The following is a 22,408-nucleotide window of genomic DNA, read 5'->3' as shown; positions in this document are numbered from 1 at the left end:
TATGAGTATCATCTTTAAAAAAAAAAAAAAAAAAAAAAAAAAAAAAAAAAAAAAAAAAAAAAAAAAAAAAACTGTAATTTAACGAGAACACATAATTTTTGCCATATGAACATATGCACGTTCCTATATGTCTACTTATGTATATGTATACAGATATATTTATTCTCGATGTAAGGTACGTCCTCAAGGAATGGAAATATTCTTAGGAGATTGACTAATCGACATTGATGCCTATGCACTCGTACATGCGCTCATACATGTATTCATATATAAGTGCATACACACACATTGCTTCCTCATGTGTGTGCACACAACTTCACACAAGGAATATATCACTGAGAGGTACAAATAAGATAAGACAAAAAGTGAGGTGCACTCCTTTTTCACGCTTTCTACAATTGACACTTTTGCAATCTCATAGCACATTTTATCATAAAAAAATATGTAAAAAAAAAAAAAAAAAAAAAAGAAGAAGAAGAAATATATGCACGAACGAGTGTACATAAAAATTGACCAAATTAAAGGAGGCTCTCCTTCATATTTTCAATGTTTTTTTTTTATTTTTTTTTTATTATCGCGAATTTAAAATGAAAGCAGAAATGCAAATCATTTCCTATTAGTGCACAATTTAAGGATATTTACAAAATGTCCTAATGTTATTATCCTCACGAAACAACAGACATTATAGAAGTGCTATTTCAGAAAGAAGGAAAAATACTGTTCCACAAATTACCTGTCAAGGTCAGGTTAAAATAAATTTTCTCCACACCCATCAGAAAAAAAAATTACACATATATATTTATATACATATATATGTATGTATGTACCCATTGTATGCCCAAATGTTGACGTATTCGCCACGAATAACCGATGAGACACACTGATTATTATTCGTTTACAACTATACCCCTATTTTTTCTTTTTTCTTTTTTTTTTTTTTTTTTTTTTTTTTGTTTTTTGCGTGTGCGCTAGCGAAGCAGTATATTTTTTTTTTTCTTTATTTTTTCCTTTTTAATTTTAGGAGTTCAAAAATTTGGCAACTTAGCTACGCTTTTCCTGATACATGTTACAATTTCCACTTTGCTAAATTTGTGCCCCATATTCGCTCGTTGAAATCCTGTACTAGATCTACTCTTCTCTATTAACGAATTTTTGCAGCGCTCATGAACTATAGTGATGAGAGGAGGAAGGGAGAATATGCATCCCTTATTGAGCGTACAGATAAGGGAGATAATATGAACATAAACACACATGATTTTGATGATAACCTAAATAGAAATAATTTGAAGTGTGGAAAAAATATAAACAATCAGAGCAGCGAAAATGAGAATGTACCATTGGGTACACCTTTAACGTATATAGTTGGAAATGAAGGAGAATATGTCGGAGGACAACCTATGAATTATGAACATATTGAGGGAAATAAAAGATTACACACGGATGTTAAATATTCTGTATATTTTTTTACATACATATTTGTTTTATTCATATGTATACTTTATTATTTTTATCATGGAGATTATGCGAGAGTGTTATATGGCACTAATTACAATGGTAAAATATGTGGAAGGCACATGAAAAATTATTCTTATTTATATTTTCCCTTGTCACCGAAACTGCCAAAAATGGAAATATTGAGCAAGTATGGGAAATGCCTGGAGTCATGTCCGACATTGGAAGAAAGAAAAAAAGAGGAAAAACAAAAAGAAGAAATAGCAGAGACGAATCTCAGCGGAGGGGCAAAATCAAAGGAGAGTTTTTTTGAGAATCCATTTTCATTTTTTGATAAAACCAAAAAAGAAACAATTGTGGACAAGAAGGGAAACAGAACAACCAACGTAGTGTATGGTGATTACACAAAAAGTTTACATAACAACTTGTATGTTGAATATTCTTTAAATTCCCCATATTATGATACAGTTAATATCATGAATATATGTTATCCAAGGGATAAAGTATTAAGACAGAAAGTTATAAATATAGTATTTACAGATAGATATAAAACTCTTGTTAATTTATTTTCCTTTCACAATGCAGTATTTTATGTCTTTCTCTTTGTTTTCCTGACTATTATTTTATGCTTTATTTATTTATTTTCCTTGTATTACATACCAGCCGCTACTTTTCATTTATCTCTAACTTTATTCATTTGTTCAATGTTCTTTTATCCTATATATTTTATTCACAAACATTTATACCTCTTATTTAATCCCATAAAGGGTACATTTTTTTCGTATCATTATTTAACATCCATTTTTGTTTGTTTTGTTCTACTGGCTCATGGAATTATTTATCTGTTCATATTATATTTATACAAAAATACATACAAATACACACACAGATTAATTACGGTTACGTTGAACTTTATCAATAATGTATCCAACGTGTTGTATTCACCATTCATTGTTTCAGTTTTTTCTTTTCTGTGGTTTTTTATTTGGATGTATGGCTATATATATATAATGACCGCTGGTGCGCTTCACGAGAAGAGGGTAATTTTGCAAAAAGGATTAAAATTTTAGTATTCGTATTTGCATGAACGGGTATTTAGTTCGTTAGATTTTTTTAGCTAGATAGCTAGTTTTTTTTTTTTTTTTTTTTTTTTTCTTCATGAAATTATTACCTGTTCAGGCGTAAAGCGGCACTTTCACCAGCAGCTACAGCTGCAACTGCAACTGTGGCAGCAGCTCATTCTTCCCGAAGTAAAAGGCATCAACTTATGCAAGAGAAAAAAATGAATATATTTTTTTTTCTCACTTTTACAGCTGCAATTGGAACTGGATAAGAATGGAAACAGCGAAATTGTGTCCCTTCAGAAGGTCTTTCACTATTTCAGAAGCTCCTATATATTTTCAATGTAAGACAGATCCACTTGTTGTATGTGGGGTTGGGAAGGAGAAGAAAAATAAAATAAAAAGGAAAAAAGCACGCACAAAGATCTAAGAGGAAATGATACAAATTGTCTCAGCATATGTGTACACTATTTGCACACCTTTTTTTTTTTTTTTTTTTTTTTTTGTTTTTTTTTCTTCTCCTCTCCTCAGATTTTGGATTTATTCCTATTTCTTCGTTTGTGAAATATTGCAGTCGTTAAACCAGTTCACTATAAGTTATTTAGGTATCTGAACATTTTCTGCCTTGATTTAGGGAATGTATTCAAACATATTTCAGCACGTTCTCTACACATTTGCTGCATATTTTCTGCACATTCGCTGCATATTCGTTAATTTTTATACATATACACAATGTTATTCTTTGCAGGAGCTGTATGGTACTTTTGCGACAAGAACAGCGTGAATTATAATCTTAGTGCTCAAGCAACTATGAGTAATTTTTCCATTTTCAAATTCACGTCAAACTCGACAAGGAATCCATAATATGGAAAAACATAAAAGTTCACGCAGTTCATTTTTTTTTTTTTTTTTTTTTTTTTTCTCCCCTCCTTACAGAGACAATATTAAATTATCACTTGGGTAGTTTGATTTTATCAAGTTTTATTAACTTGTGCACGAAGCATTTACGTGTTTTGTTTTTTTGGACGAACAGCACTTTGTCTCTTCCATTTTTCTCTAATGAAACAATTCATAACTTAAAGGAACGGTTTTGTAAGCACAATAAATGGAAGTCCCTCAGCTCCAAAGAGTTTTTTTTTTTTTTTTTTTTTTTTTTTTTTCAATTACTATTACTTTCTAACGCATGCTAACATTAGTTAGCACAGACGGGAGCATACATAAGCATATAATCATCTAGATCCTTCAACAGAACTTTAATGTTGCACAACATATTTACCTGTCTTTCCTCAACGCAAACCTTAATGCTGCACAACATATTATCTATTCTTCCCTTGCATCATTCCCAACAATTCAGCTCTTTTTTTAAGACCTATTTCGAATTTAATTGATAAACATACAGTGGTTGCGTATTGTGAGGTATATATCCACTTTTAAAATTAAAAACAAATAAACATGTGGCAAGGAAGAAACGGAGGGGAAAGCAAAAAAGGACAAGTTCAAAAAAAAAAAAAAAAAAAAAAAAAAAGGAAAAATGAAACCTCTTACCTCCTTATCAAAAATAAAAATAAAAAAAAAATGTAAACAAAAACAAATTTTCATGATATCACTATTTTAATATATGTCTACCCAACCCGAGAACAAATGAGTTATAATAATTTCCTTTTTACAGATATCCATGACCTCGTACCCATATTTATTCAGCTGTTATGCGTCGTCAAAAAAATTAATAAACTCAACTTCACCAGCGGCATCTTTACATGGGGTAAGGAGAAAAAAGTACAATCCAGTGAGTGTTAAAAAAAATGATTCACTCCTATGGAGACACTCACACGTACACGTCTACATAAATGGACACAATCAAGTGTTTATTTTTTTTATGCCCATTTTTTACCCCCCACCTCATCCCCTACAGATAACCTACATAGTGAATATCATATTCCCGTGCTTAACAACCTTAATAGTTACATTCGTCTCATTCAATGTACAAATCGGAAAGAGAGAAGAGAGGGGAAAAAAAAAAAAAAAAAAAAAAAAATTATTTTCCTTCAGTTAAGGCGACAGAGAAAACTGGATACGTCAGTCATTCCACCATTGCAATCGCAGCTACTGCTAGGGCTAAATCCAGAGTCATAACTGATACTATTCTTGTCATTTTTTTTTTTTTTTTTTTTCACTCACCAGATTTTTAACAATTTTGAACGATATAGAGATTTGGTCTCCCCGAGTTTTGTTCCCAATCCGTTTTTTGCATCATTTGTAAACGCACAAAAAGGATAATAATAAAAAAGATAATAATATAAAAAAGATAATAATATAAAAAAGATAATAATAAAAAAAAAATAATAATAATAAAAAAGATAATGAAAAAAAAAAAAAAAAAAACATAATAAAATAAAAAAGGGGATACCCAATTGGTGAACACTTGATGTAGAGATTGAACAGACAACCTACATGTAGAGATATTATATTTGCATTGAAAGTTAATGATATACATCTTCAACGTTCTCATCTTTTATCAACTCCTTCTCTGTTTACAAAACCTCATCTCACAGATTATTGGAGTGCTGTGTGGAGAGATAACATCCTACTTTATCACAATTATATCAACTATAACAGATAGCATTTTATATTGTTTTATATGTGAATGTTACCAAAAGCAGATGATTGATGAAAACCCTTTGAGAAAAATATATACCCCACCACTTTTAAAAGAATTAATATTAGAAATATACCAAGACTATAACACTCCCTTGTGAATTTTTCCTACTCCTGTTTTTTCCTTTTTCAGTGTGTGTGTGTGTGTGTGTGTGTGTGTGTGTGTATGTATGAGTATGTATATGTATGTATATGTATGTATAAGTATGTATATGTATGTATAAGTATGTATATGTATGTATATGTATATGTATATGTGCGTGCGTTTCACTTAGCCATTTGATTAACCCGTTTGTTTAACAGTCCACGCTCGCTCGAATCCTTTGCACCTTCAGTTTTCTTTTCCATTTGTGTCATCTCTCACAACACTGACCGGAAACCACACACACAAGAACTTATACATGTAGACAGAGGGACGTACACACACATACATACATACATACATGAACATGTGCATGTTTTCCAAAACATAGAGCTTTAATTTTTACGGATACACTTTTCGTTCCATTTTAAACTGTCAATTTTTTTTTTTTTCTTTTTCTTTGGTTCTATTTTGCTATGTGTACCTCTACAGCACGTATCTCTGTCTGAGGTGGATGATACTTCTCTACATCCCAAAAATGAAACAAATAAGAAATAAAATAGTAAGAAATAAAATCGTAAGAAATAAAATAATAAGAAATAAAATCATAAGAAATAAAATAGTAAGAAATAAAATAGTAAGAAATAAAATAGTAAGAAATAAAATAGTAAGAAATAAAATAGTAAGAAATAAAATAGTAAGAAATAAAATAATAAGAAATAAAATAGTAAGAAATAAAATAATAAGAAAAAAAATCTTGTAAATGACACAAGCATCTGACAATTTTTGTCCCACACTCTTTTTTTTACAAGTTCGATAATAATACATATCCTCAGTTCAGTTACATCAAACGAGTGAGACATTTAGGTGATTTACAAAATGAGTGGATTCTATTCACATGGGAGACCGTGAAGCGTGAACATCGTTCTGTTTGTTGTGGAAAATTACATCTACACCCTGTACACCTACGCGATTGTAATATAATGCATCTACATAGCTATACATATGACATCTCTCTATGTTGCTACAATGTGTTTGCAGGTGGAAGTGGGTTGAAAATTCTGTGAAAAATAAAGTTACATCATCGCGTTAAAAATTTGCTCGTGCCCATGAGCATGTGATTGCAAGCATGCAAAAATACATGCGTAAACAAAAAAAGGAAAAAAAAAAAAAAAAAAAAAAAAAAAAAAAACAGCAATGTTGCACCTAGGTGGTGTAGCAGAAGAAGTGACATCTAACTAAATAGGATGGAAAAAAAAAAATAAATAAATAAATACACAAGTGCAAAATAAATTAATACTTAAAGTGCGTAAAAAAATGTTCACGATACTCGACGTGTGATACTTGTGCCCATTACTAACGCAGACAAATGAAAAGACACGAGCAGGAGAGAAAAAGAAAAATTAAAAAAATTGGTAGGTGGAGGTTATAACCTCCCTACATTTTTCCTCTCAGAAGAGGAATATGGTGAGAAAGAAATGTGATGCGTACGAAATGTGATGCGTACGAAATGTGTTGCGTACGAAATGTGATGCACACGAAATATGATGCACACGAAATGTGATGCGCACGAAATATGATCAGACGAGCTGTTTAATATACCGTTGAGCTACACAAACAGAATGAAGAGTGGAAAAACAAAACAAAAATAGGGTCCTACTTAAGAACTGCGAAGGGTGATGGTCGTCGTGAGAGAGGAAAAATACAGACTCGAGTCATCAAAATATATGGAGCACTAGGACACAGAGATGAAACCTTTTGTAGGTCTTGACCAAATGAACGTGATAAAAGGCGTTTTAAATATGTAATTACAAAAGGACAAGCAGAAGTGGAGAGGAGGGGATGAAGAACGTGTTGGTATTTTTGTACATCAATGGAGTAGAGTATAATTGAAAAAAATAGGAAACAAAATAATTAAGGCAATAACTAAGAGGAAAATGCTAAAATAGAAAATTTTTTTTTTAATAAGAGTATTGTATCTATTGGCTTGTATAATATTGTGGAGTGCATCCTGAGTATAATCTTTGACATGGTAGACATTATTTTCAATATTATTAATGTAATTTTTTCTTTTCTTTATGACATAAGCAAGTTCTATGTATAATTCATTCAATGCAGAAATATTTTTTTCTAATTGTTTTAATTCTTTATATTTTTCTTTCATTTTTTGTATATTTACTTGTTCCATATTTGTTGTGTACATGTTATTATATCCACAATTTTGGTACATGTTTTTATTTGTTTTTTCTGAATTTAAGAAATTTTCTATATCTTCATATGGTAGTAGTACTGGTGTTGTTTTACCTCTTGTCAGGAATTTATTGTGGAATCTTGAACTAGTACTCTTTTTCCCCTCCATCAGATCATTTATATTTGGAATAATCAATTTATAATGTTTTATTAGATTTTTATTTATATATTCATAATAGTGGTTACATATATTTTTATATTTATTAATACACATTTTATATTTATTTACAATATCAATGAAGATGTTTATGCGTAATTTAATTTCACTCACAAGGTTACTATTTTTTTCAAATATTATATTTTCTTCATTTAATCTGTTTATTCTTATTTTCACTTTTGCAATTATTTCTTCGCAATTGGAAATAATTGAATTAATCTTCCCATTCAACTCTTCATTGTCATAAATATTCAGGTCAATTTTCTTTTTTAAAATGTTCATTTTGTCCATATTTGTATACAAACATGAAATGTCTGTATTAATTTCATTTACATTTATTAAGTATGAATTTAGTGCACTCCTATTTTCACATAACGGAATAGTCTCTTCATCTACATTCTTCTCAAGATCTTTAAAATAAATCTCCGCCTCTGCTCCCGATATTTCCTCATTCTCATTCGATTTTACCCTATTTGCTTTATTTCTTTGGTTAATTATTTTCTTAAACAAATGTGCTTTCTCTTCACATATGTCATCTTCCACAGAACACACTGTCGACGAGTCCCACTGATTCCCCAGATCATCCGACTCACCTCTGCTCTCCCCAGTTGGAGGCTTCTCCCCAGTTGGAGGCTTCTCCCCAGTTTGATGTTTCTCACCAACCATGTGTCTACTCCATATTGTTGCACTCTTACTACTATGATATGATTTTCCACTTAACTTTGTTACACAATCATCCTGTTTCTTCTTCTGTTGGTTCATTCCAAATTTGACACTTTCTCTTGTGCTGCCTTCCTGAGACCTCTCCATACGCTTCTTCTCACTTAAAGAAATTATTTCATTCAAAATGTCTTCCATTGGGTCATCCACCTTTCCTTTGTTTTTTTTTTTTTTACTCCTCTATCGATATGTTTTATTTGTACGCATCCATATATATGCATGTATGTATGTACATTCTCTTTCCCCTGTCTCGCCCTTCTGAATTATCATAGATCTCCTTCTCATTCCTCGCTCATAAAAATAGTTATTCGGGTTCCTACCACCCTACAAGTTACAACAAACTGCTCTATTTTTGCTATAATAATAAGGTCAACTGAGTATGAATTTTTTTTTTTTTTTTTTCTTTTTCTTTTCTTTCATCCCCTTTTGTGAAAAAAACCCTACTCCATATTTTTCACAATTGTACAATTTTGCATACACATGAACAATTTCAACGATGATCTAGCACAAACGCTACATGGGAATGGAAGCAGAAGAAAAAGAAGCAACAAGAGAGAAGAAACGAGAGAAGAGGCGAAAGAAGAAACGAGAGAAGAGGCGAAAGAAGAAACGAGAGAAGAGGCGAAAGAAGAAACGAGAGAAGAGGCGAAAGAAGAAACGAGAGAAGAGGCGAAAGAAGAAACGAGAGAAGAAGCGAAAGAAGGAACGAGAGAAGAAACGAGAGAAGAAAGGAGCAAAGGAAAGATTAAAAAATATATATATACATATATATATTTATATATACATATATATATATATTTATATATACATATATATATATTTATATATACCTATATATATACTCATATACGTTGTACATATATGTACATAACTGCATACATTCGAAAATGCCTTGGCTCTTAGCAAAAAAGGAGCTATCGGTGGGGAGCTGATTTTCAGTTCTTCATGTCCTTCGATTGGATGAAAAAGAAAAGGTTTTACATAAGATGGGTAAGAACTCTAATGAGAAATTCAAATTCAGAACATGTAAAAATTTTTATCAACGTTGCGCTATACATACTTTTGTACAAACACAACAAATGGTGTGTCAACTATAAAAGGAGAAAAAAAAAAAAAAAAAAAAAAAAAAAAAAACCTTTCTTCATTTTAAAAATATTCTGGTACTTTCCATCCCTTCGCATTGAAAATATATATATATATATATATTCATACATTATATACATGTATAATATCACACGTAGTTATTATTTGTATTTTTATCCAAAATGAACAATCTGCAATCGACCTCAATTATGTGCATTACATGTAAGCACAGAGTGGGGAATCTGTGCCTTAAAATATTATATACATACAGAAACCAAAAAAAAAAATTGGAAGAAATTAAAAATAAGTGGAAAAATTGTGGAGCATTGGAAGAAATTGAAAATAAGTGGAAAAATTCAGGATCAATTGAAAAGTAACTCAAAAGCATAGTATCAAAATGTGAATATTAAATGAAAAAGCAAATGGTATATACATTAAAACCTACCTACACCCACGGGAGAAGAGATATGAGATATGCATTTCCAGACGAAGGACTCTCCATACTTTCCCTCGCACTGACACAATTTACCCACCAATTATGGGAAAAAAAAAAAAAAAAAAAAGTTCCACCAAGTAAAATCAGTAACAGTTTTATACTATCATTACGGTAAAAACATTGATTTTTTTTTTTTTTTTTTTTTTTTTCTTTAAATCTCTCGTTTTTGTGAATGTTCTTTTCTACCGGCTTATTACAACTTGTTCATTTTAAAGTTCCCAATTAAAAAATTTATTTTTTTTTTTTTATGGTTCTTTTCTTAGAAGTGTGTAGAGAGAGATATGGAATTTGGTTTATCTCACCTGCTCTGAATCATTTATATTGTGTCTGAGTGTGTAGGCTTCAAATGGATGTGTTGGTGGTAGTAAAAAAAAAAAAAAAAAACAACTACTTAAAAGGCCGTATAATTGTTGTGTACCGTGTGCATATAATCTTATTCAAGAGAGTAAGATGTGTGCACACTTAGGGACGTACTTATTGACACCCCACACCCTCCGCAAGTACAAATCTTTGTTTAACATAAAATGTAAAATGGGAAGGAAAAAAGAAAATACAAACCTCTCGTGTATATAATTACATATTTGGAAACACACAAAGTGAGGTTTTTCACGTATCTTTGCTACTTGGAGATGATGCAAGGCCGGATCAGCAAAAAAAAAAAAAAGTTAAAAAAGAAAAAGAAGAGAAAAAAAAGAAAAAAAGAAAAAAAGAAAAAAAGAAAAAAAGAAAAAAAGAAAAAAAAAAAAAAAAAAAATATAACTCGTACCTCTTTCCCCATTTGGAAAAGCTCATACCAAAAATAAAAAAAATTAAAATAACAAAATGAGTTAAATAACTATAGCATAGCACAGCATAACACAACATGTCATAAGATAACAAAATAAAGTAACAAAATAAAGTAACATAATAAAGGAAACAAAGAAGGCACAGTAAAATGCACTAGAAAAGAAGCACGACAACATCGTGCAAAGGAATGATCCAAAGAATGGTGCAAAAGGATCCATATATTAAATTACTTTTTTTTTTTTTGGAAACATTTTTCAATTTGTTAATGTTATACATGTACACTTTTCCCTTCCAATTAAAATATAAAAAAAGAGAAAAAAAAAAAAAATAAAATAAAATAATATTAACTGTGAAAGAAGAGAAAAAAACTTACATCGAGAATATAACACGAAAGGTCACATGCGTTTCCACAAAGTATATTATACATGCATAAGAAATGTACCCACGCATGATATTCGCTATTTTGTTAGTTGTGTATTTATAGATATGTATACATGCATGTATGTACCTATTTATGTATGTGCTTATGTATGCATGTAGCAGCACTGTGCTTTGCTTGCAGCCCCTAGCACCTCCACCCCATCTACAAGTACATCGCTTCATTCTTATAATCGACAACCATGGATTTCCCAAAGCTGTTAAACAAGCCATCCTTAGGTAACAACCGAACCGGTTCTTGAATATGTGCATATGTATGTACTTGTATTTGCCACACCTATGTACGACACATGGGAGAACATACGTATGAACAACTACATATTCATACACATTTCATGCACGTGTCATATACCACCCTGTGCGTAATGTAGAAAGTAACACAGAGTGTAGGGCTAGAGGCAGATGCACTCGCTTGATCCAAACCAATATAAAAAAAGTTGTTTCCACTCCAAAAAATGCAAAAATATTTTACTCACTGCCAATTACCCATAACACATACATCTAAAACATGTTCATTTTCACACAGATCTACTTAAAAATGACTTTCCCCATGCCAATAAATTTGAATTAGAACACACCAGCGTTTCAAAGCAACCGGTAATTGCAAAGCGGAGAGAAAAAAAAAAAAAAAAAAAAAAAAAAAAAAAAAAGTGGAATAACTATCACTAATACTTCTCTACATTTTTTTCAAAACAAAGTGAAAGAGTGCGGGATTCTTCTTTTTTAAGCTTTTTGCATAGATACCACTCGGGTGTCCAGCCTACCCACACATCCACCTACCCGCATATCTACCTTCCCACGCAACCATTTCTCAGCTCCTGAAGAGTGGATTTACATTTTCCAATAACACGTATAGTGTGTACACAAATTTCAAAAACAACATTTACAACACGAAAAATGAATTAAAATTTGATAACACAGGGATAAGTCTACTCGATGTCAAGTATCAGGTAATTTTCTATTGCCACTTGCGTGTGCACTGATGAGAAGAAAAAAATAAAATTAAGCAAAATAATGCAATAGAAAGCAAATGTGGGGATAGCAGAATAAATATACATACATATGTATGCATGTATGTATGTACATATACGTATTACACGCACGTATCCCTGTGTGTGAACATAATATACACCCCTCCACCACCACCATCCCTACACACACTCCTGTGCCACAGCCAAATTATGTGAAAAACCTAAACCTATGTGGAAAATACACAAAAAATAATTTAAAAGGAGATGACTCATTCGAAGTATACAGTGAGTATACTTCAGACAACATGAACATATTTTCTTCTGTTAATGTAAGGAATTTTTTTTTTAAGTATGTTCACGTTGGTTCACATCCGAAGTATCCAGAGTTCAAGTTTGGAGGTAGGGATATGTATATATTGCAACTACTCAGTGTATTTTTTTTTTTTTTTTTTTTTTTTTTTTGTTCATTTTTTCAAAACCTGCATAAACAATTAACAGTTGCCCATAAATGATATGCAAGTACCAACCTCACTCCTACGTGTAACCTCTCACATGCAAAGTATCTCACACGTGCAGAGTATCTCACACGTGCAGAGTATCTCACACATGCAGAGTATCTCACACGTGCATATCTTTTTTTTTTTTTTTTTTAAGGTCTCGTGCAAGGGAATTTAGACATAAAAAATCTTCAGTACTCATTCGGAGGGGCATACACGAATAATAAACACGACAATCAATACATCTTTTCTATCAGATCGTAATATTTCATTTCTGCGTGCCACTTTTGTCCTTCTTCCTGAATGTGCAAGATTGCCCAACAGGAGAAACAGAGACCAGCTGAGCTTTCAGCTGTTCCTGCTGCCGTGAAAACAACCTCTAATGGCATCTCTAGTGTCACCTCTAATGGCATCTCTAGTGTCACCTCTAATGGCATCTCTAGTGTCACCTCTAATGGCATCTCTAATGGCATCTCTAGTGTCACCTCTAATGGCATCTCTAATGACCCATCGTATAATGATACAGTGTTACACATTTTTAATTCCTCACAACAACATACTTGTCATTTTTTTACATTTCCCAACCCCCTTGACAGTATCCCAAGCAACAAACACGTGTACGGAAGTGTAGCTGTGAATTTATTTTTTCAAAACAAAAACATAAATGATAATTCTGTAAGTATAGAACTTATCCAAAACATCATTGAAAGGAAAGCAAATATAAACGTAGCGTCCATTTGGTACTTAAACAATAAGAGTACAGCAATCAAGACAAAAATCAGTAATGATACAAAGGTTGCATTGTCTCTAACGCATAAGTATAATGAATTTGTTACTGTCTCAGTGGGTTCGCAGGTAAAAATAAAAGCAAATTGCAGTGTGCTTATATCTAAATTACTACAAGACGAGAGAGTTATATGTGTAATCGAGTGGTGAAAAAAAAAAAAAAAAAAAAAAAAAAAAAAAAAAAACATGCACAGGTGGAAAAGCTGTCTATCTGTATGACAGTACATATATATATGAACAGATGGTGGAACCATCCCCTTGCACAGGAAGGAGGAGGGGCAGCATACGTGTGTGTATATATATACTAAGTCATGTCGACATTTACTTTTCATCCGTTCCTTTGTCTTCATCTTTTCCCTCCCAATGTGTTTTCACAGGTCGATGTTACAAAAATGTCTCTTCCAGATAGTACCAAATTTGGAGTAAAGTTATATTTAAAATCTTAATACATTGCTTTCGAATCTTCTTCTCTTACATGGATAAGATATGCTTAATGTAGAAACAAAAGGAGAAAAAAAAAAAAAAAAAAAAAAAAAAGGGGATTAATTAAGACAAAAAGGTGTATATCATCTTCTTCAGTGTAATAATTTAAATCGTGCCGTATATTTATGATACCATTTTTAATACTTACAAATAATGTGTATTCATATTGCACATATTTTTTAGCAAATTAGTTTTTAGAAGATTTTTTTTTTTTTTTTTTTTACACCCTTTTGAAAAATTCTACCATTATTTTTTAAAAAAAGGAGAAAAACAAATAAAACTTTAAACTATTTAAACAAGAAGTTGTTATTTTACTGTTTTAGCATTTTACTGTTTTAGCATTTTACTGTTTTAGCATTTTACTGTTTTAGCATTTTACTGTTTTAGCATTCTATTGTTTTAACATTTTAATATTTTTTTTTTTTTTTTTTTTTTTTTTTTTTTTTTTCCTTTTTGCCTTTCTGCTTAAATGGTGAAACGAGACAATAAATTCCATCTTCTCTTCCATGTATTTGGGGTGCATATATTTCGATTTGCTTAATTAATTGCTGTTATATTTTGAGTCCCTTGGCACATACTCATGCATATGTTATGTTCAAGTTGTCTACTGCTTTGGATAAGTTACTCATGTCTTTTCATTTTAAAGAGATGACTTAAGCATTGATGAGAGATAAACAATTGATGCACCTTAATTTGGGGCTTAAAATGTAAGCACACTTGAAGTAACTTCAGACCTTAAATATCCACCGTCTCGTCTCGTTCCTTTTTCGGATTGAAATCCCTAAGCAGGTTACCCACTGCCCGAGCAAAGGGGTGCACCAAAGTGGACTAGCAAGTGGTGGAATAAAAAGAGGTCGATTGCCACAAACTTACGCAGACTAAAGCAAACTGCTGCATACTGCTACTGAGTGTGTCTTTTTGTTTGGCGTGCCAAACCTCCTTTCTCCCCCTCCCTACGCTCAAATTATATTCGTTGGAAGGTATGGAAGGTATGGAAGGTTTGGAAGTTTTGGAAGGTTTGGAAGTTTTGGAAGGTTTGGAAGTTTTGGAAGGTTTGGAAGTTTTGGAAGGTTTGGAAGATCCATTTTGAGGTCACACGCATTTGTCCATTTATTTTTCTATTTTTGTTATTCTTTTTTTTTTTTTTTTTCCGCGATCTTTTTCCTGTTGACGGAACAGAGCGTTCGCATGTTTTTGGCATTTATAAACTGTTGCTTTGGCATCACTTAATTTGTTTATTTTTGCTTGCTAATTTTTGTTTGCTAATTTTTGCTTGCTAATTTTTGTTTGCTAATTTTTGCTTGCTAATTTTTGTTTGCTAATTTTTGCTTGCTAATTTTTACTTCCTTATTTTTGCTTATTTTTTTTTTTTTTTTTTTTTTTTTTGTGTGCATGTCTTTAGCGATACCTGTTATGATGAATTGTGGAAAACAGCGCGAGAACAACTCTAACAAGTGTATTTTGTGACACGATTTTTTTTGGAATAATAAAAATATGTTATTGTCCAACTGCAGAAACTGGAAGCACGGCGTAAGTGTTGGATGAAATAAAAGTTCACACGAGTAGGCCCCTTTATATATGTGTACCTTGATGCATGTGTGCCTTAATTCATATGAACGTTCATACAAGCTCACAATAGTGCATTCCCAAGATAGTGTATTGCTACAATAGTGTACTGCCACGATAGTGCATAAGCATATGCAGGCACAGGCGCGAACACATACCCATGTACAGGAAGCAACAGGAATGCAATAATGCCGGATAAATACGTGACACTAAGGAAAATTCTAAACGATAATCATGACATTCTATCCACTGATAGCTCAAAATCAAGCGGAGACTACTCTCTGTTCACTTGGGATGAGGAAGAGCAGAGACATGAAAATGACTTGTCTTCTTATTTCTCTGCCACAGACAATAACTCCTCCTTCAATTTGCAAAGTATGAAAAAAAAAAAAAAAAAAAAAAACTCGAAAAATAATTCTGACCATGTACAGAAAAATAAGAATGACATTTTTAATAGTAAAGCGCAAAGGAAGAAATCTGGAGAAAAGGAGAGAAGCGAAAAAAAAAAAAAAAAAAAGAAAAGAAAAAAATACGCTTGGTGTATAAGTAACAATATAAAGGAATATACTGAAAGAAGGAATGATGCATGTTTTGACAGTGAGCAAAGTGAAAGAGACAAAGAAAGAGATGAAGAAAGAGATGAAGAAAGAGATGAAGAAATAGACAAGAGAAAAAAAGGAAAACATAAAAAGGAAAAAAGATACAATAAAAAAAAGAACATACTCTCTGATGATCATTGGTTGGAGAATTCATTTGAATCTTATTCCACTCCAAGTTTACAACATCCTAATTTGAAATCTGTTAAAAAGAATTCCATATATGGCCGTTCCTTTCTAAAAGAAGGGACAGTTCCATCTATGAGTCATATTTGCCAAGTGGGGTCACATTCGGGAACCGATCATGTGTCATTTGGGGAGTGCTTAGACAGAGCATACTCTGGTAGAAATTCGGATCATCAGGACGGGGAAGAAGGAACCAATTGGATGAACCATAGAGGCGGAGAAGAAGGAACCAGTTGGATGAACCACCAAGAAAAGAATAACGCCGAACAATGCACACTGTGCTCAAAAACATCCTTAATGAGAAAAATAAAAAAAAAGCTCTTCCCTATGAATACAGTAAAACACATGTGTGCATCATGTTTTTTTACTTTCATGAATTTAATTAATTTCAATCCAGTGGTTTGTATTTCCTGTTTTAGTTTACACTTTCCAGAGAATTCTACAACATCGTGCGTAATATGCACCTGTTCAGATAAAAAGACTGACTTGGTGGAGCACAGAGAACTGCATCTAGATGTGGCCAAGAAGGAATTAAAAATAATTATATCATTAGCTAAATATGAATCAAATCATAATTTACATTCGGATGTATTTTTAAACTATTTTGTTAATATGAACTTTTGTCTTAAAAATTTATACCTTTACTTGAATTACCAACAAACTCTCGTTTTTAAGAATAGTCGCATCTTCGCAAGGTATACCCTTCCCTTTTCCGATCTTATTACAAAATTGGGGGGTCTTCACCAGAAGGAAAATTGGAATAGCGATTGTGCAGGGGGGAATAGCGATTGTACAGGCGGGAATAGCGATTGTACAGGCGGGAATAGCGATTGTACAGGCGGGAATAGCGATTGTACAGGCGGGAATAGCGATTGTGCAGGCGGGAATAGCGATTGTGCAGGGGGGAATAGCGATTGTGCAGGGGGGAATAGCGATTGTGCAGGCGGAAATAACCATTGCGCAGACCGAAACAGCTATAATATAAAGCAAGATGCCGAACCTGCTGCACCATTTGCAACCTCGCACATTGAATACCACAATAGCTCAACAGGAAAGGATAAAGAAATAAGGAAATCCATTTTCACAGAAACTGGAAATAAGAAGTCCGAAAATTCCGAATGCGTTCAAAATGTCGATCGGAGTTTCCTCGAAATTTCTAGCCATGTTGATGTCACTCTTCCAACTGAGGTTCCATGGGAAAGTGAAAAGGAAAAAAAAAACATCTACAAGCTAAGTCATGCAGAGGATGAAAACTGCCTTAACACTTCTTCCAATAGGCAAGGAAAAGAACACGTCAACTTGTTCTCCCATGTGTGTGTCCATGCAGGGGGACACTTAGCCCTTCCTAGAAGTAGTGAAGTGGAAGAAGTTGACGAAGTGGAAGAAGTTGAAGAAGTGGAAGAAGTTGAAGAAGTGGAAGAAGTTGAAGAAGTGGAAAAAGTGGACGAAGTTGAAGAAGTGGACGAAGTTGACGAAGCTGAACAAGTGGACGAAGTTGACGAAGCTGAACAAGTGGACGAAGTTGACGAAGCTGAACAAGTGGACGAAGTGAAAGATGTGGGAGAACCGAATGGAAAAGAAAAATACAAAGAAAGGAAACCTGAGTTTCTTTTCCTGGAGGGGCAACAAGAGGGGTATCTGATTAAACAACAAGTGGAGGTAGTAGATGTAGAGTCTGATAAGTCAGACTATGAAAACATGAAGGGGGATGGAAATAGGAGAAAATTTGAAGAGAAGGAAGCAGCGGTAGGGGAGGAGGAGAAGGAGGGGAGCATGTGTACCAGTGAGGTTACCATAGAAAAAGTTGCAAACATTTGCGAGTATCCAAGTGATGAATTGCTACCTGATGAATTGCTACCCGATGAGTTGCTACCCGATGAGTTGCTACCTGATGAATTGCTACCTGATGAGTTGCTACCTGATGAATTGCTACCTGATGAATTGCTACCTGATGAATTGCTACCTGATGAGTTGCTACCTGATGAGTTGCTACCTGATGAGTTGCTACCTGATGAATTGCTACCGGATGAGTTGCTACCGGATGAGTTGCTACCGGATGAGTTGCGACTTGGCTGCGTCTCTCCAAATGAAGCGCCCACAAAATCGCTAGATGGAAGCAAAACGAAAAGCTCAAAAATTATCAGAAAAATATTAACGAAAAATGAAGAGGAGAACAAGCTAAATGCTGAGAATGAAATGGAAGAAAAGATTCTGAGCACTTTCAATGAGACAATAATACATAGTCTTCTACAACTGAAAAATGGAAAAATACAAACATCATTTCATCAATTAAAAAATTATGATATAAAATTAAATCATATTAACATGAACAAAACTGTTAAGAAGTATCACACGAGGGGGAATATGTTCTTGTATTATATGCGTTATCTACAGCGACAACAAAAGGAGGTAGATCGTTTATACAGCACCTTGCAGGTAAAATCTGAGTATGCAGCAAATCATCACACTTGCCATAAATATGATAGACACGTGCTATAAAATGGAACATTTCAAATGTTGCTCCTTATGAACGAGTCGTTCATTCGAATGTAATAAAAGAGGGAAATATGTCCAAGCACCTGCATTGAGAGTTTTTACTTCGTATCTGCATTGAGAGTCTTTACTTCGTGTCTGCATTGAGAGTCTTTACTTCGTGTCTGCATTGAGAGTCCTTACTTCGTGTCTGCATTGAGAGTCCTTACTTCGTGTCTGCATTGAGAGTCCTTACTTCGTGTCTGCATTGAGAGTCCTTACTTCATATCTGCACTGAGAGTCTTTACTTCGTATCTGCATTGAGAGTCTTTACTTCGTATCTGCATTGAGAGTCTTTACTTCGTGTCTGCATTGAGAGTCCTTACTTCGTATCTGCCTTATGCACACATGCTTCTCACCCCCACAAGGCTGCAAACGAAGAGGTGGAAAACATCAAGAGGAGATTCAGATTGCACTACGGAAGTACTGCCAATGAATGTGATGTAAACAAAGGAATATACACCAAGAGAAAACTGTTAAGACGCGTGCAAATATTGCTAGAAAACAAAATAAATAATTTTGAGAAAATGGACAATGTAAAGGAAGTGCACAGAATAATAGACCAGGTTCATAAAGAGCTTGGAAACGCACTAACAGAACGAGAAGACTATCCAAAAAGAAGCATAATTGAAATTAAAAATTATTTAAAAAATTGGACTTTCGAAAAACATAAAAGAAACAATATATCATTCACAAAAAAAAAAAATAACGAATTATTTTACTTGCATGTTATGTATGAAAATTTTAGCACTGATATACAATCTCTCATGAAAATATTGACTATTCTTTGTAACCGATTCAACAATAAAAATAGACCATTAAATGAAATACAAACTTTTGATACCTTAAATAAAATAAAACTATTTTTATATGAAAAGAAAATAAACAAAATAATTCGTAATTTAAACAAAACTCCTAAAAATAGAATTCCAATAAAAATGTACCATCATAATGCACCAGTAGATGAAAAAAAATTAATAATCAGAGAAGAAAGATCTTTTCTCCAAAAGAGCAGAAAAAGTACGACTCTCTTCCCTGTTCCTGAGACAGTATGCATTTTAGATATTAAAAAAAAAAACCTTGAAAAGTTTTTGCTGTCCAATGATAAGATTGAAATTGTGAACAAACATTCGTTGCTTTTCCTACGGGAGGTATATTATTTCGATTCCATATTTATAAATAACATTTTTTGCAACGGATTTATGTCTTCTGTTATATGCAAGTATATAGACGACTTCGTGAATCAGAACAACGTGGCCTTGTTTAGTTTCTCCCTTAACTTTTCAACGACAAAAAAAAAAATGTCTTTTTTGAGTTCCTTTAGTGATTATTTCGACGTTGAGAAAGCCCACGGAAGGAGCAGAGATACAAATGATCAGCGGTGGAGAAATTCTCAGTTGAAGGAAAATCCGCACCTGCACAAAAACACTAACTCACGCGGAACAAGCACCCGTGAAGAGAAAATCTATGACACAGAAAAAGAGGAAAAAATTACAAATAGAAATATCAAGCAAAGAAGAATGGAAAAAGGGAACACTAATAACTTCTTCCAACGGGAGGACGAAACGTGGAAGTGGTATGCTTCTCATAAAGACGTGCATTTATATACACGTTCAAATAAGTTTCAAAGAAAAAGGATTAACAGAAAAAGTACATATGTCAATTATGCTAGTGCATCGAAGGATACCAAAAAGGCAAAAGACATAAAAGAGGAAAAGGGGGAAAAAGCAACAAGTGCCAGAACTGAGAAAAAAAAAGTGTCTTACATGATGAATGGAAGAAAAAAAAAAACAATGTTAACAAAAATTGTAAATGAATTAAAAAAAAGAGCGAATAATATGTATGTTGATAATGCATACAACTTAACATTACATATATATGCCCAGCGTGGCATGGAACGCCTTTTTAATATTGGTGAGTGTGTATTCAAGAGTGCTGTTAATACAGGGGAATTTGCACACGATCATATGGAGTGCATATCGCGTGAGACTGATGGGTGCAAAGCTCGTGTGTGTGCCGGTAGTGTCGAGGGAAGAACAATTACTTCTCATGCAGACGTGAGCACTACTATTGCTACCACTTCTATTGCTGCTACGGACACATGGAATGAACAAAATAAAACAGGGACGAAAGAAAAGAATAAGCATGGAAATTTACACAGACAACACAGTAATGTTGAGACGGAGGGAAGTGGCAACAGGACCAATCTATACTTACAGTACATTGACTTAAAAAAAATTGGGAGCATAAAAAGGTGCATAAATTATAAAAATATAAATAAATTTAAAAAACATACAATCATTTTTCTCATAAAATTGGAGCTGTTCTTACATGAGGAAAGTCCAAGTGGATGTAAAAATGAAAAGCGGAGAAAAAATAATAAAGCCATCTTTCATTTCTCCCTCGTGGATATTAATATACCAATCTTTGATGTAATGAAACGGAAAAAAAACAAAATTAATTACATAACTGAATTTAAAAATAAAAAAAATTTTGAAAACATTTTCATAAATTACATTCAGTCGCACTTTCTTAACACCCCTCCTCCTACTCCCAAGAATTCTGGTTATAACCAAATTGTTAAGTTTCTTTTTCGAAAAAATCCAAACATGTGTTTTCTTCTACATATGGAAGATGATTTTCTCTTTAGCAACACTTCACCACTTTCCTCATGTCAAGCAAAAAACAAGAATGGGAAATCTGATAATGTTAACAATGATACGGATCACATGAATAAAGAAAAATACAACAACCTCATCATTTTGCAACTCTTGTATATTTACTACTGGTGTAGTGTGTGCGAATGTGGTATCTTGGAAAATATTAGCAACTGATTTTTTTTTTTTTTTTTTTTTTTTTTTTTTGTCGTCTTCCTCTCCTTAATCCACCTTACTGTTCAGGTGATATAGAAGTATAGAACGGTGTTTTGCCAACAATTGGCTAGCTAGATAGCTATATGCATCCACAAGTACACATGTGTGTACATACATTAAACACGTATACATGCGCGTACATGCATTAAACACGTATACATGCGCGTACATACATACATGCATATATATTTTTTCACCCTTTTTTGCAACGTTCACATGATCTGTTAAAGCAATATGTTTTTCCACCCTTGCCACTTTTCATAAGAATGTTTAACTTTTTCTGCACAAGCACATAGTCGCGTTTTCCTAGTTCACATTTCCGTTGGATGTTTCTTATTAAGGAATCAAATTCAGGTGTGCACGTAGGTATGTATATCTATATCTGCATCGACGTAACTGCATCGGCTTAACTGCATGGACGTACCTGTGTCATTGTACATGTGTGCATGCGTGCGTGCCAAGTTGGTACCGAAATGACTCTATTGGGGATGAGTTCGGTTAATTTTCAAACGCAAAATTCTTCAAAAGGGAAATTTTACCCCATGGATACACAACTGCTACAGGTATGTTCAAAAGTGTATATTGTACAGCAAGGTAACTTTATATATATATATATATATATATATATATATATATACCTTACCATATTAATCTGCACCGGTGATCCTCTATTATTCTCACGTATATTTTCCCCAGTTTGCACTTAAGGGTATGCATATATATGCATATGCACTAGGT

The 22,408-nt window shown here is 33.0% G+C and overlaps 4 protein-coding genes across 4 annotated transcripts; 3 read left to right on the top strand and 1 right to left on the bottom strand.

The window, feature by feature from the left end:
* Nucleotides 1–1,163: 1,163 nt before the first annotated feature.
* PGO_131890 (hypothetical protein, conserved) lies at nucleotides 1,164–5,269 on the top strand (the record flags this gene model as incomplete). Its single annotated transcript, XM_028689705.1, has 10 exons — nucleotides 1,164–2,492; nucleotides 2,766–2,857; nucleotides 3,045–3,118; nucleotides 3,262–3,327; nucleotides 3,450–3,605; nucleotides 3,868–3,929; nucleotides 4,183–4,275; nucleotides 4,426–4,494; nucleotides 4,695–4,769; nucleotides 5,066–5,269. 10 exons carry the CDS (start codon nucleotides 1,164–1,166, stop codon nucleotides 5,267–5,269), a joined length of 2,220 nt encoding a protein of 739 aa, XP_028545506.1.
* Nucleotides 5,270–7,120: 1,851 nt separating this feature from the next.
* PGO_131880 (syntaxin) lies at nucleotides 7,121–8,515 on the bottom strand (the record flags this gene model as incomplete). The annotated part of the gene is made up of 1 exon (XM_028689704.1): nucleotides 7,121–8,515. One exon carries the CDS (start codon nucleotides 8,513–8,515, stop codon nucleotides 7,121–7,123), a length of 1,395 nt encoding a protein of 464 aa, XP_028545505.1.
* A 2,847-nt stretch (nucleotides 8,516–11,362) lies between these two features.
* PGO_131870 (voltage-dependent anion-selective channel protein) lies at nucleotides 11,363–13,880 on the top strand (the record flags this gene model as incomplete). Its single annotated transcript, XM_028689703.1, has 7 exons — nucleotides 11,363–11,399; nucleotides 11,707–11,777; nucleotides 11,996–12,130; nucleotides 12,355–12,550; nucleotides 12,806–12,908; nucleotides 13,245–13,503; nucleotides 13,812–13,880. The coding sequence occupies 7 exons, from the start codon at nucleotides 11,363–11,365 to the stop codon at nucleotides 13,878–13,880; spliced, it is 870 nt and encodes a 289-aa protein (XP_028545504.1).
* A 1,791-nt stretch (nucleotides 13,881–15,671) lies between these two features.
* PGO_131860 (hypothetical protein, conserved) lies at nucleotides 15,672–21,631 on the top strand (the record flags this gene model as incomplete). Its single annotated transcript, XM_028689702.1, has 2 exons — nucleotides 15,672–18,701; nucleotides 19,166–21,631. The coding sequence occupies 2 exons, from the start codon at nucleotides 15,672–15,674 to the stop codon at nucleotides 21,629–21,631; spliced, it is 5,496 nt and encodes a 1,831-aa protein (XP_028545503.1).
* Nucleotides 21,632–22,408: the final 777 nt, after the last annotated feature.

Source organism: Plasmodium gonderi (assembly GCF_002157705.1).
Source record: "Plasmodium gonderi DNA, contig: Chr13, whole genome shotgun sequence".
Classification (NCBI taxonomy): Eukaryota; Apicomplexa; class Aconoidasida; order Haemosporida; family Plasmodiidae; genus Plasmodium; species Plasmodium gonderi.
Note: the sequence above shows the minus strand (reverse complement) of the source record. Positions and strands in the feature narration are given on the sequence as shown.